The sequence below is a fragment of the Mytilus trossulus genome, chromosome 11 (genome assembly GCF_036588685.1).
Source record: "Mytilus trossulus isolate FHL-02 chromosome 11, PNRI_Mtr1.1.1.hap1, whole genome shotgun sequence".
Lineage (NCBI taxonomy): Eukaryota > Metazoa > Mollusca > Bivalvia > Mytilida > Mytilidae > Mytilus > Mytilus trossulus.
The window spans coordinates 40,305,320-40,321,373 of record NC_086383.1 but is presented as its reverse complement, the minus strand read 5'-3'; the positions used below and the strand labels follow the sequence as shown (position 1 = coordinate 40,321,373).

General features: G+C 30.1%; 2 protein-coding genes across 2 annotated transcripts in view; one reads left to right on the top strand and one right to left on the bottom strand.

Moving 5' to 3' along the window:
• The window catches only part of LOC134691094 (transmembrane protein 47-like), an 88,051-nt gene that overhangs the window by 69,968 nt on the left and 2,029 nt on the right, over nt 1-16,054 (top strand). The window lies entirely within an intron of this gene.
• LOC134690047 (perlucin-like protein) lies at nt 7,582-16,025 on the bottom strand. The gene is made up of 4 exons (XM_063550018.1): nt 15,987-16,025; nt 11,045-11,151; nt 10,481-10,571; nt 7,582-7,793 (listed from the first exon to the last, which is right to left on the bottom strand). The coding sequence occupies exons 1-4, from the start codon at nt 16,015-16,017 to the stop codon at nt 7,582-7,584; spliced, it is 441 nt and encodes a 146-aa protein (XP_063406088.1). The 5' UTR covers nt 16,018-16,025.

Here is a 16,054-nt window from a genome sequence, read left to right as displayed (position 1 = left end):
AAGTAAAAACGTCTGACTTAATAAAAAACAGTTTAACCTCAATTACCTCGCATATATATATTATTATGAAATCTCATTCTCCTCACTGATATTCACAATTAGCGATGTGCTATTTTAACATAGATTAACAAAATGATCGCTATTTGAAGATGGTAGATTTTTTGGCAACTGCAAACACTTCAATACAAGGCTGTTCTATGAAAAAAAAATAAAAAATAATTACATCTTAAAATTACAAATTTCAATTTTCGGGAAATTTTGCGCATCGAATTTCTTTTTTTTGTTTGATTTGGAAATTATGTATCATGTTCCATAAAGTTCATATGATCTTTTGAAAAATTGTAGGGTACAAGAATTAGAAAATAGCTTTAAAGTTAATAATCGCAATTGGATTTTTTTTCATGATCTTTGACCTTGATTTAACAGAAAATGCACCGTACGAATTTTTTTCGACCGGACAAAACAGTAAGTACAGATGATCAGTTTTCGAATGATATATAACACAGCCGTGTGTTAGGTGGGTGCATTAAAGTCGTTAGCTAAGCGTCTTTTTTTAAATAAGTCACTCCCCTATTACGTGCAAAGCACATAAATGGTGTTTAAAACGATAGAAAATCTTAAATAGGCGTTATTTATTTTGTATAATAGAATGATCTGTTTGGGCAACACGAAATAACTAAATAATAGCACGCGAATTTCTGTATTTAATTTATTAGTTTGTTTAGACAGGTTACAGGTTACGAAAAATATGACTTCTGAACGAAAGCCTTAATTTTCGTTGTCATTTTGAACCATTTAGTAAGACAACCATCAATATAAGCAAGACGATTAGTGTGACGGCCATAAACAAATTTCAAATGAAAAAGTGAAGGCATCTATGATATCGGTACACAACTAAACGTCACTGGGAACTAATCACTGCGCATGGTTAAAAAATATCTGCTATAGGATTATTTTTTATGTACTTTTTTTTAAATTCATATCATTAGACTAAATCATTGTTGATAATAGTTCTAACCCACTTTCGATTTAAAGATACGAAATTGTACAGTAAGGTCGGTGATGTAGACGTCACATATAACTTTGTTGTTACTTATATTGCTTTCGGTTTACTGTCGATGATTATATATACAACAATTTATATATTCGTATATCAATCGGAATAATTTTATTTGTTTGTTAGATTAAAAATTTGTTTATTTAAAAAAAAAATCATTGACCTTTATGCGTGTTATGTCTTATTATCTTTGTTGAAAATTAACCCTTGGAGCGACTTGTTTTAACATTTATTTAGCAGATACGTAGTTTTGTGTTATTTGTTTAAACATGAGCAGATACATTTGTACGTCTTTTAGTATAATTTCTTTTAACAAGAACAGAAAAGCATTCTTGTGTTGTTTCAATTAAACATGTTGTCTTCGATTATTTTTTATCGTATATCTTCTGTTTCGTTTACTACATTTATTCAACCTGACAATAACTGCACTTTAAGCACTGGTGTATCAAATTGTTATAAATTTTTCCGTCTAAATACTACTAAATGATTAGATCCATTTTAAAATATAAATTTTCGTTAACCAAAACAAATAAGTTATACCTAGTTTGAATACATGGATTAAGAACAAACCTTGTGCATAAAACAGTCATGTGATGCTTTTTAAGTGTTACAAATTGAGGAATGAAGTTTTAAGTGTTAAACATTGAGGAATGCAGTTAAATCTCATTATTTTTTCATTACCAATATTACATAATATGCATTATTAGTTATTACCTAACGGCTAAACGAGTACTTATAATTTATTAAAAGTTTTTCATTTTGATGTAATTTACACATTGTAATTACTTGTTGCACTTAGTGTTTTACAGTTACTTATAGTAAAATGCATTTCTCTAAATAAAGACAATCCTTAAGGTAAGTTTAGATAATATGTCAATTTAAAAGACCTTAATTTGAAGTTAAAATTCATTTCGTCATGTGAAGATAAATATGTGCATAGATATAGAAAGATGTGGTGTGAGTGCCAATGAGATATCTCTCCACCCAAATAACAATTTATAGAGTAAATAAGTATAGGTCAATATACGGCCTTCAACAAGGAGCCTTAGCTCACACCGAATAACAAGCTATAAAGGGCCCCAAAATCGCAAGTATAAAACCATTAAACGGGAAACCCAACGGTCTGGTTTATATAAAAAACGAGAACGAGACACACCTATACATTACACAAAGAAACGACAACTACTGTACATCAGATTCCTGACTTCCGAAGGGTGCAAACATTTGCAGAGGAATGTAACATTTTCATGGTACCAAACCTTATCCCTTATTCTTAAACAATAGTATAAATCACAACATGGAGAAGAATACTATAAAACGATCGGAAAGTTAACTCATTCAAAAAACATAAATGAACACATAATAAACAAATACATTTGATCTGCGATACATGCACGTAAATACATAGTAAATACAATATTAGGGACACACATTCAAGGCCAGAAACCAAACAAATAAGTCCAAGCAATTATTTTTATCAATCTGTTTATACATGATATGAAATAAAACATACAATATGTTTTGCCATTGAAAAAGATTTCCCCCCGTAAAGGATGAAAGACAATGTTATTTTCCTTCTTTATATGTATATATCTGTTGTAACTGAAGAAATTTCACTATATAATAGAAAATACCGTCAATTTCTAGTTAATAGATTATTTGAAAGTAACTAATCCCATTTTATCTTCAATATGAAAAAGTGTTGAATGATCACATTTCGTATTGTTTTGAAAAATGTGAATTATAAATTGTCCTTGAGCGTGGGTTTAGTTTCCATATATAAATCTAAAAAAAAAATAATCATTCAATCCCGTTAAAGAAAGAAACTAAACTACATTTAATAATTTCCTTGTCAGGCAGTTATCTTATTATAAAAAATATAACTGTGTAGGAATAAGTTATGGAAATAATTTCTAATGCATGATCAACGATAAACGAGAGTTTTCATGACATTTTCTCCGTCAAATCTTTCACGAACCGGTTATTGCGGCTCATATGTAATGTTTCATATCATTGTTACTTGTTAGGATTTTATGATGTATGTGCATATATTGTATTCATTCTCAATGCAAAAGAAATAACGACACTTGCTCTCATTTTTTCTTGTAGTTTTCCGGATGCAATATAAAAGCATTACATATTTTCATTGAATCTACTGAACAAAAAAAAAAAGAGTGTCCAATCAATTTAAATACGTGAACATATATATAGGGGACCCGCTGCTTCTGCTTATGATATACATAAGTTTGAGAAGAGCAAATACACACCAATGTATGTGTTCTATTTGTTGCAATCAGCGTATTTAATTGATATTTAATCTACCTTATCATTGAATTATGCACTTTTATTTCCTGTTTTCTGATCGAAGTATTAATTTGATTAAAATATGATCGTATTCTCTCTATTAAAACCTCATATGATACAGTGAACACGTTTGTAAGTGATATATACTTCCTGTTTCCAAACAATGAATTTTTCGAAAACTAAGGATTTTCTTATCCCTTGTATAGATTACTGTAGCAGTATTTGGCACAACTTTTTGGAATTTGGTTCCTCAATGCTTTTCAACTTTGTACTTGTTTTGTTTTATAACTATATTGATCTGAGCGTGACTGATGAGTCTTACTTAGACGAAACGTGCGTTTGGCGTATCAAATTATAATACTTGTACCTTTTAAACTATTTCCCATAAAATAAAATAAAAATATCTTTCTAAGTTTGCATTATATACATCTATTATATAACTCGACATAATAGTGTTCAATACTAAAGTCACACAAACTACAACTAAACAGCAAATATTTTCATCTATAGTATTGATTCCGCTGCCACACATATTTATAAGTGAAAAAAGCAATTTGAATAAATTTGGGGTCAGCTTATTTTATGTGCGTCATTTTTACATTTCAGTATACAAAGGAAGAACTGTATAATACATTTACAACAATATTAAAACACAATTCGCATCAGTTTAAATTAACAGCTTGTCATCGTGTTATTCAAAATATTTAATCGTAAACAAATATCAGTATTTTTATACCTCAGACTGACTCGTAAAACAAAAATGTGTTTCTGCATCGACCAAAACTGACCCTATTTGCTCTTTTTTTTTTATGTAAATCTTATAATCGCATAGTAAATCATGTTATATTTTATGTCAAGATTGGTTGTTATAGTATGACTGCAATATTGCAACACAATGACTACAAAATTTTGTATCGTAAACACATTTCAGTAGTTTTGATTCCACACTCGGCATGCTCGTATAACAAATTTCGTCTGCATCAACAACACTTGAAATATTTGCACTTTAATATGTCAATCTTATAGTTGCTCAGTCTGACTACAACATTTTGTCTGCATCAATTTAGAGTACCAGGGTGTAATTTTTTTATTTAAGATATTAAGATTTTTTTTTCAGTACCTTTGATACATTTGGCTGACTCGAAGAACAAAATGCATTGTCTGCAACAACCAATATTTACAACTTTTGCACATAATTGTGTAAATCTTATAGTCGCATAGTTAATTAGTAATATTCTTTATTTCAGGATTGATTGTGTAGTACAAATAACAACAATATTGGAACACTCTTGACTACAAAATGTTTCCTGCATCAACTTACGGCGCCATCCTGTCCTCTTCTTATTCATGATATAGTATCGTTAATAAAATCAGTAGTTTTGATACCCCAGGCTAGAATAGAATGAGAGCTCTGACTTCAACATTTGATCTGCTTCAATTAAGAGTGTTTGTATGCCCTCTTTTTAATCAAAATATTGATGTTTGAATTTAAAACAAAATCATTTAACGGCATCACCAAAAATTGTTATGACTAATTGTACTTTATATTAAAAAATATGAGAAGTTTCTATTCCTGGAATAGTATACTGTGCTTGTAGCTTACCGGCCATGGGCAAATATTTCATTGATGTTCGGAACGAGTATATGTTTTGGACGTCCCTGATATCATTGATAATTGGTAGGGATAAACCTGTAAATTGTCTAGATGGTACATAAATATACAACACCTTATATATCCCTGACCTTATACTGTACAATTTATTTTGGAACATTTGGCAAAAACAGATTTGTTATTCCTAGACAAAAAGGTGAATAACGATGAAAAAGCCATGAAGAAAAAATGCATGGGCTAATATCTAGGAAGAGACTGTTAAAAGTGGGAAACGATGCAACGTAAACCATTATATTTATATCCTGTCCTATCAAAATAGTTTTCTGATGCATAGGACAACATTTATATCTGCCTTCTAATTAAAAATAAACCCAACATCTCCTGTTTGTTTTAATAGCTGTGTGAATATTTTTCGATCAGAAGTGTAGTATTCTATAGCTGTGGTTTGTTGGTTTAAGCATCGGATTACCAATACATAGGCCCCTTGTTCGATCCCTGCTCTGGGACAAACATTTCAGGAACTGAATATACCGCTCTCCCTTGACACTACTTGCGAGTATGGTCTTGAGAAACGATAAGAGTCAATAAGAAGGGAACAATAATTAGCTTACCCTTGTTAAAAGAGGGCCATATCTCTTGCACGTAATAATACTCACTTGAAGATTTGGAAAAAGAGCAGGCTAATGCATCTGCAAGCCAGCACCCCCGCCCGCAAAGTGGAAAGGGATTAATAGAATTTGCAATAATCTGTTTCCCAATCCACTAAAGATAATTATGTATGTCAGAAAGTTGTCTCATTTTGAATAATATCACTTCTGAATCTACTTAGCAGATTCAACAAATCTAAAAATCAGGATCACTGACATTAGCGAAAAGTACATATTCATCAGGATATTTATTTCGAATCGTAAATAGGATGTACCAATGGAAACATTGCACGTTATCCAATTATTGGCCCTTCAATGCTGCAAAATAAATGAGAGTGTTGAATACACAAAATAAGTTTACTAACAAAATTACAAAAATAAAGTTAACGTGCTATTTTATATTTGTTCTTAACAACATGAACAATTAAAGCATTTTATGTATAGTAAGTACATAAAATGTTGTTTTCGTTTACAGAGGCACTATCTACGAGATGTATAAATAATTTAATATATTTTTTCTTTTGCTCAATCAATAATGAAATGCAAATAGTGAAATAAAAAAAAAAGCTTTTAGCAGCTAGTATGGTTTTGTCTTGTCAAAACAAGCTTAAAACATTGATTATGAATTATTCAGTTACAAACAAATAATTCGACCTCATTGAATCCGTATTCATCTGAACTTCAATTTAACCCCTTAACTTGAGATGGATAACACGTGAATTGTATGTGTAAAGTTATTTAAAGTAAAAGAATGTCAACAATGAAATTGAAACAAAAATAAAACATTTGATTGACTGATTCTATCCACCAAAATTCATTCTAATACAGGTAAAATCGATGATATATATTTATTTTTCATCTAAAATATGAAATCAAATAGACCTAGAATAATCCAACAGCACGAATTTGCTTAATCTGTTTATATCTTCAAACATACATTTTTATGTATTTGCATCGCTTATATGGTCATCACATGACTTTAAAGGTCAACTCGATAATTAATTAGATGGCGTCTGGACTGAAATACACACGAAACAACCACGTATTTTCTATATACTATGAAAAATTTGCTATTATTTACTATAATTCAAATAGTGTACTGGTGTGACTTTTAATATATCAGTGACCATTTTATATAGTAATTAAAGTATATATAGATATGTATTTATATGTATGTTCATAGTATACAGAAAAACAGAAAGAATAAAAATCGGTATTCGGAAAAAAGGGGGAGGGCAAAAAAAATGAATGTGCCCATTCCCCAAGTACCTTTGCTTTTTGATACCTTCCCTGGAATTCTCAAGTTATAATATTTTTATACAGTTTACATAAGCTCTATTTCCCTGCGATTTTGCGGGTGTGTTATAGTAACAATAATAATAATGATGATAATAATACATGAAATAATGATGATAAAAAATTAAAAAGATAATATTATAACAAATTCTGTATTTTTCATGTTTAAGAAATGTTTTTTAGCATATTCTATTCTTATGGTTTGAGTTTTGTAGAAATAAGAAAAAAATGTAATTTGAGTATATTATACAAAATTCTCTTTTGATGAGGTAAATCTGTGTTTTTGTTCGACTTTTGTAAAACTAATAACCACTGATGCCACCAGCTTTTTCAAAACTAAAAAATCAACTTTTTAACCAAAACAAAAGACATTAATTGTTTCATTCCATATTCTAAGAAAGTACAGAGATAAAAGTTATGTAATGACAAGTAAAAGTTCACTCAAGTCAATTGTTCATTAAACTATTTTGAAATTATTATACACGTAAAACCACGCGACGTTTTGCGCGGTTTATATTCGTTTGCCATTGGGGAATATTCTTATTTATTTAAAATCCAATTCATATAGAAAAACCTACTAGAGTTCTAGTAATATGGAATAAACACAAATACAAATGAATTACTGTCATGCACATTTTGTTCAATTTAGATGATTATTTTTCAAATTACCTTCTTTCACAGATATATGTTTGAAGTCGAGTGCAAGCTACATCAGTCCAGTAACTATTATGAAAGTCGTTTGTTATAAGGCAGTCTTCTCCATTTCTATCGTTTGGTTCTCCTGGATACCAGTTTGAGTACGAGAACGGCTGTGCTGTTGATGCCCACTCCCATTTACCCTCCAAAAATTGGTCAGTTCCGTCCAACCAGAATTCGCCTGAAAAAGATCTCAATATAGTATCGAAATCATCTGTACAAAGAACAACTTTGTCTTGATTCATCTCTTAGTGTCAGTCCCCGATGATCCTATTAGCCGAATTAATACCTCAGACATTGGAGTATGAGTGCCACCAAGGCCTTTATTTTCTCCTGCAATATCGAATTTCGCTATATCATTTCACTACAAAAGTCAAAAAGTCTGAAAAGACCAGTTTTGTCTTGATTTGCATGAACTTTTACTTGACATTCTCCAAAAGTATGACTCGTGTCTTAATTTTCCTTGACAAATTCTCATTTATATCAAATTTGTATGAAATTTACGCGACATATTCTTGACATTCTGAATATAGTCTTGAAATTTCTTGATTTTTAATTTTTGAATATTTAGAATGTCAAGAATATGTCAAGACATATTCAGACATTATTTAGAATGTCAAGAGTATGTCAAGACATATTCAGACATTATTAAGAATGTCAAGAATATGTCCAGACAGATTGAGACAAATTTAAGACAGTCAATAATTCGTCGAGACTAATCCAGACTCTTATCAGATGATACAGGAAGTGTCGAGAAATTTTAAGACAATGTTAATACTTTTAAGACACTCGTCAATAAAAATCAAGAACCTTTTTAGACAAAATAATACTATGTCAAGATTTTTTTTAAATAATGCAGACAAATTAAGAATGTCAAGTAAAAATTCATGCAAATTTAGACAAAAACTGGTCTTTTCAGACTTTTTGACTTTTGTAGTGTTTGTAAAATGTTATATTTCATATGTTAAATATGCAAATTTGTATGGACGTATGCTTATGTCTGCAACTCTTTATAATAAACCTACAAAATTTCAAGTTTGAAACTTAATAGTATTCAGCTATATTGCCTCTTTAATGCATTTGTAACCTGTATTTCCGTCATATACAAATTATATGTAAACCATCCTTATAACAAATCATAGTTATCCGTGTTTGTGGCTAATGTTGTGCGTAGCAGACACTTTTAGAATAAATTGAAACAGTAAGATAGTAAGATTTAACAGAAATGCATACGTATGACAACTAAGTGTTTGGAAAGAGGACTAAACTTCTTAATTGGTAAATTGACATTTTTTTATCTTGTAACTGTGTCATTTCAAAGTTAAAAATTAAGAAATACTTCATGAAAGCTATAGATTTGTTGAAAATTTACACATGGCCCTGGCCGTGATATTCGGATTTTATCCTGAGTGTTAGAGGTGTAATATCACTAATTTGAATGACGATATGTTTGCTATGAATGTTGGTAATAACCATGATAAACCGAGAAAAATAAGATATATTGTTTTGTTACATGTTGATGCTTTTAATGGCTAAGAATGATCGAATACGATTAATTTTACAAAAACATTAAAATGTTCTTTGCACATGGTTAATGAATGTGTCTCAATAATAAATGACATTGGAACTCTTCTTTTAATGTGTAAAAGATATCAATGTACGGTAAAATGGTCATTAATTGGTTTTAGTACATGTTTTCTGGTAACCAGGAACTTCTGCTGTATAAATGACCATTCGAATTATCATTGGTGTTGGCAAATACATACCAAATGATGCCACACATATTGCTGGTAATATTTTCAAGTGTTTTGAAATATTGGGCATGGTGTTTTTAATGTATAGATATAGAAAAAATTCTAAAAAAAAGAATATGATATTGAAATTAAAAAGTTCTAGAGATGTTAAAAATCTAGAATAATCAGCAATATTGTACAATGTTGTAGTGTTGAGTTAAATATTCATAACAAAACAATATTAAACATATAGGGGGAATATATATATTAAGTTTAAATTAGACGGGTGTATGAGACTTGCTGCATTTGCAATTTGAATTAAAATTAAGGACGTAGATATTGTTTAAAAATAATTATTGTTGTACAAGGACTTATTAAAACAAATGATTCTGTTAATTAAATACGCAAATCCTATTTGCAAGATTGTAATGTGAGATTGCTTCCCTGAAACAAAATAAAGTGGACGGTATGAAAGAAAAGAATTTCACGAGATGACGAGTTTAAAATGTAGTTTTCCTATTGGATATATGTAATATGTTATTTTAAAATGCCCATTAAATGTGGATTTAATCATGATATATGCAACTAAAACTTAATTTTATAAATATCGAATTCGCCCAAGGTATGACCATCTTATTGCCAGGGTATAACAAGTATGCATGGACATTACTTTTGTACAATATACAATGATGTTTTTTAATTGACATTATTCTGATTCAATTTCTGGACAAACGTTTCTTCTGAAAATTTCAAAGGCTTATATAAGTAGGGTTATTTTCAACAGAACGGGCGGAGCTTATATTTGAATTTGCACATGGAAAGTCTTTTTGAAAATATGTGTGATAAGGATGATGGCCGTTATGATTAGAATTGATTTCGTATCACCTATCAGTGTCACGAAACGCATATACAATAGAACTGAGTCTATGATATTGGACGAATAACTGAACACTTCATCAATGAGTTTATCCTTAACCCTGTCTTTAGATGGACTGGTCTTCAATAATCGAACTTCTTAAACCTCGCCCAGTCAAGTGAAACAAATCTAGTAGTACATATGTTATATAACCACGAGTGTTAAATTATTGCGTTGCTATTTTAGGTGAATTTAACACAATCAATTAATAGTTCTGACCTGTCAGTTTGGAAATTTCTGCAGCAATGAATGCATTTTCCTGTTCTGTATCGATGATTACCAATTCAGCTGAGTGTGCTCTACACACGGACTGTAAAATAAATATTCGATTACATATAATCTATTCATTGTAAATATATCAACTGAAGCTGTCATAACTTCAATTGTTTCGAAATTGTATGTTAAAAATCTGTCATTAAAGAATGTGCATGTTTTGTTTGGGTCTACTTCGTATTTGGTGCTCTCCAACCAAAATGTGTATTCCGGTTTCTAATTTATACGTTGTTATATCACAGTACAAAATTGAAATTCATGTTGTTTTGGAGTATTATGACGATGTGTCAATTAAATGAATTTCAAAATTTATAGTTGGTAAATTTAAAAAAAATCATACTATTAACTGAGTGTCCATTTATTAGGAAATTTCTAGACAATCACAGTATTCCAATGTAATGCTTCGAAATGTAGGAAATGAGGCTTATATGTTTATTGAATTTCACTTGCAATTATACTGACGAAATATGAAACGCAAAACGAATAACGAAAACAAAGAAGATGAATTACCGATGCTGCAACCCAGGTTCTTGAATCAGAACTAAAGAAGTAACACTTGTTTCCAAACTGTATCCATCCAAGTTGGCATTCTGAGGCAACTAATGGCCATCCATAAACTGAATAGTAATATGAGTTGTAACATTGATAATATGCATACATGTTTAATTAAGTTATAAAGATACAATGGTTAAGCGTTTTTTTCTTGAGAAAAAGAAACCATGCTCCACGGTGCATTGATAAATCTAAGATCACAGTTAATTGGTAAAAAAATAAAAGTATAACACAGCAAGTCTGCCTTTAAAGACATTTATAATATCAGGCATCTACGTATTAGTTTTGTGTTTTTCACAAAATAACACATATTCGAAACATATTTCTAATAAAATTGAAAATTAAAATGGAGCATGTATCAAACAGACAACAACTCAACCAAAAAGCATAAAAAATTATATAAAGTTTATATGTAGGACTCTAAATTGCGATGGTACTCTAGAGTGCGATGGTCACGCTAAAGTGCGATGGTCTACGATAAAGTACGATGGCGTTTCACGCTTTAGTGCGAAAGTAGTTTGTTTGCCTAAGTACGATGTACCAGAAGGGAAAGGCTCGAAAGAATTACAAAACGTTCAATTCAAGAACATTCAATGTAAAAAAGTGCAGAATCTCTAGTATTATAAGTTAATACTAATGTTACACTAGTCTTTAAAAAGTGAATGATTCTAAAAGACCAACCACAATAATTTCTAAAAAGGTAATTTAAGTGTCGAACTGTATTGTATACCATCGTACTTTAGCGTGACCATCGTACTTTAGCGTCTCCGTCTCACTTAATAGTCATACATATATATCAAATATATTACCAAAATTTATAGCAAGAACATAATTCTAGATTTTATAATTCCTCTACAAACAAGACAAGAAAAAACAAAGGAAAACTAAACTATAGGGTCAGCAAAAAGAAAACAGGGATCGAAACTTAACCGGAAAGGTCCTACCTTTTATTCATTGATCTTAACAATGACTACCTCTCAGCTACCAATTAATACTATAGAAATGCCTATTATGTATATATAAAGGTACAAACCATATATGTCCGTTGTACCGATGTAGATTGAATGATATTTAAATTATAAAAAAAATACCTTTTAATTGTAACGAATTGATAGCCGAGAGGTTTCGTCTATATGTTTATGTCAATCACACATAACAGAGTTCAAAGACGGGTCTGACACCAAGAAAATGCATATGGAAATAACGTAGATTTCTAAATTAATTCCATTGCAGTAACCAAAATCAAACATGTCAAACTTAATGAAACTAGGCACACAAAGAAAACAATAGAATACAATTTAATGAGTTTATATCAGCGACAGATTTATGAAGCTTCGATTCTAGATCCACGGTCAATGAATAAAACGCCGTCACGACATGATTAAAATTTTGAATAAATTCAATGTCAATCTAAAAACTGTTCAATTATCTAAGATCAGGAGTCACGTTGGATAACCTTATTTCTATTTAAGTGTAACATCGATTTCAATAATAGCCTGTTTACCGTACAGCCTTCAACTTAGAACTATCTCTCTTCTTAAAATAGAAGTTTTACGAATTCTATAGATAAGAGAATTGTATCAAACAATCTACATTATGTTTCAGACATTGTTTCAGCAAGTTTCCAAACGTTAGCAAATGTCTAATGAAAGCAGTAATCAAGAAAATGTAGCACTACAAAACGTCTCAAACCTTGTGTTGACCTACACAAAGGAGATTTGAACCGACTTATCTGACGTCATCAGAAGAAAAATAATATATTTTCCGTTTGATATTACTTGTTATCTGACGAATTTAACGAACAGTAAATTAAACTGTTTTTTTTTATCAGTATGATGACCATTGTATACGTACTCGGACAGCAAAAACTTTGAAACAGTAGATGTATACTTTACTCGATATAAAAGATAAATAGCTATAATAAGATAGATACCGAAAACATTGAAGCGTCATGTTTCAACTGATTATTCAACTTTATTGAACTTCTAAAAGCTTAATTATGTATCTTAATATACAACATTCAAATATATGACTACATTGTACAAAAAACATATAAGACACCCTTAAACCTTAGATTGTAGTCAGTAGCCCACATACAAACGTGATGATTCTCGGTCACCCTATACACTTCTTTGTAAAAGTTTACATGCTAGTACATTATCCATTAAGAAATTTGGTATGAGTGCCAAAGAGACAAGTCACAATGTGTAAACTTTTAAAAAAAAATGCACTAGAAATTGTGTCAACAGGTCAATCAAACACAAAGTACTATTTGAGAGTACTGAAATCAAGTGAAAGAAAAAAACAAAACATTTGCTATTAAAACGTCATTCATCAGAGAGCTTTAAAGACATGGGCAGTCAGAGACATGTCTTGTGCAATGCAAAAAAGTATCATCAGGTCAAGAATCTTTTAATAACTTGAATTATGATAGATATAGATCATGTAGATAAAGCATTCCCTATATATAAATTGAATGTGTTTGTGTATTTATATATCTCCCTTTAAAAACATCATTTAATTTAGCTAAAAATACAAATTCAGTTATTTAACTAGTAGATCACAAAGTCTATATGTTTGCAAATGTGAACAATATTGAATATCAATAAGTTTGTTTCCGCGCTTTGAGTACAATATAAGCATAAGAATTAGTATGAGAAATAACGTTTTCTGAAACCAAGGCCTCATTTACCAATCGAATTATTGTATCTTTGAAAGAATTCAATAATACATGTAATAGTTTTTTTCAGTTATTTAAGGACAACTACTGCGGTTAATGTTAAATTTATTGAAAGTAAGTTCCTTTGTGTAATTTTGGTAGTATATTTAGAGAACTTTGAATCATTAAACATACAAAACACCATTAGGATTACGGTTATATTGCCCATTGACTACCTGTCAATATACTTTATCGGCACAACGTACATATATGTTGTCCAGAAGTAAACTCAAAACTCAAATATTTCTTTACATTCCTAGTAAGTGTATCTTGAATATTGCAGAGTTTCAGCAAATAAATTTGCAATTTGTTTAAAAAACAACTTAAATAACAACTTAATTAAATATGAACACTTTTTAGATAAAATTGTGTGGAGTGTGGGAGTGGGTGTAGATAGTGGAAAAATCATCATGTTAATACCCATCAAAGAACATGAAGATAGCCATTATAGGTCAAAGTACGACCCTCAACACGGAGCATTGGCTGACACCGAACAACGAACCTTACTCTGGAAATGAATATCATATAGTGATATGTGACGAAGTTTGCATAATGATATTACTCTCTTTTTTTTTTTTATTATAAACAATAGATCAGCAAACGTATAATTTATACGTTGTTTAATATTTAGATAATGTTTTTTTTGTTTACCGTTAGACTTACATGTATTATTACCTAGCCGTTTATCGACAATATAAATGAAATCAATAGAAGTTTAAGATGTTCTCTTGTCAATATTTTGTCATAATGACTGTTTGAAGTTTTTTATACCCAAAATCGTTCACGAACTTCAAGGGATTTTTTAAACTGCTTGTGTGATTGTCTTGGTTTCTTTATTCGTACACTTACAATATTGTGATTCTTTTGTAGCGTGAATTATCTTTGGAGGTCGATATTTTTGTTATTTTACTTTTTAAAAAATCACTACAGTAGAACATACTTATTGCCGATAACATCTAAATGATCTATTTAATAATTAATAAAAAAATACATTTTGCGTTTGGGTTGATGTTTTAATGTGTGACTTTGGCAAAAACAAAATGGTCAATCGGCGCTGGAATAAAATCTCTCTTCTTAATATAGAAGTTTTACAAATTCTATAGATAAGAGAATTGTACCAAACAATCTACATTATGTTTCAGACATTGTTTCAGCAAGTTTCCAAACGTTAGCAAATGTCTGATGAAAGCAGTAATCAAGAAAATGTAGCACTACAAAACGTCCCAAACCTTGTGTTGACCTACAAAATGGAGATTTGAACCGACTTATCTGACGTCATCTGAAGAAAATGATATATTTTCCGTTTGATATTACTTGTTATCTGACGAATATAACGAACAGTAAATTAAAAAAAACACTACAGTAGAACATACTTATTGCCGATAACATCTAAATGATCTATTTAATAATTAATAAAAAAAGACATTTTGCGTTTGGGTTGATGTTTTAATGTGTGACTTTGGCAAAAACAAAATGGTCAATCGGCGCTGGAATAAAATTGTAAAATTACAAAAATACTGAAATTCAATAAATTCAAAACGGAAAGTCAATTACTTAATGCCGAAATCAAATGGACAAACACATCAAACGAATGGACAACAACTGTCATATTCCCGACTTTGTACAGATATTATCTTATGAAGAAAATAATAGATTTAACCTGGTTTTTGTAGTAAGCTTATCCTCTCACTTGTATGAAAGTCGCTAACAATACACATATAGTTACAACGATGTTTGAATAAATCAGACAGATATAATAGATAGAAATGTAAAAAATAGGGATACAGCAGTCCATGTTTTGTTAGTATCTTATTCACTGTAAAACAATTAGATATAAAACAGTCATTTTACCTTGACACACTGAAAAAAAGACTGAAGGACAACTGTTTGCTATTATGAGTTTGATTCTTACATTCAAAATTTAAATGTTTTTAACATGAGATAAAAATGTAGATAGCATTTTCATATAGAAAAAAAATACACATACATTTGTATCGGTCAATTTATTCGAGGTAATCATGGTAATGCAGTAATTTGAGAGTATGGAACACTATTTTGTGTCCAATTTAGACCGTTTATTCAAATCAAATGGAGTAACACAAGATAAAAGCGTCGATTGACACCTTTTTTGCTGTCAACTTTATTTTTGATGCAAAAGCTTAAATTAAAAAGTTAACATACCCAAGAAACATAAGATACAAATGTACATCATGTTGCCAATGTCTGAATTTCCAAAACAGATAAGACAC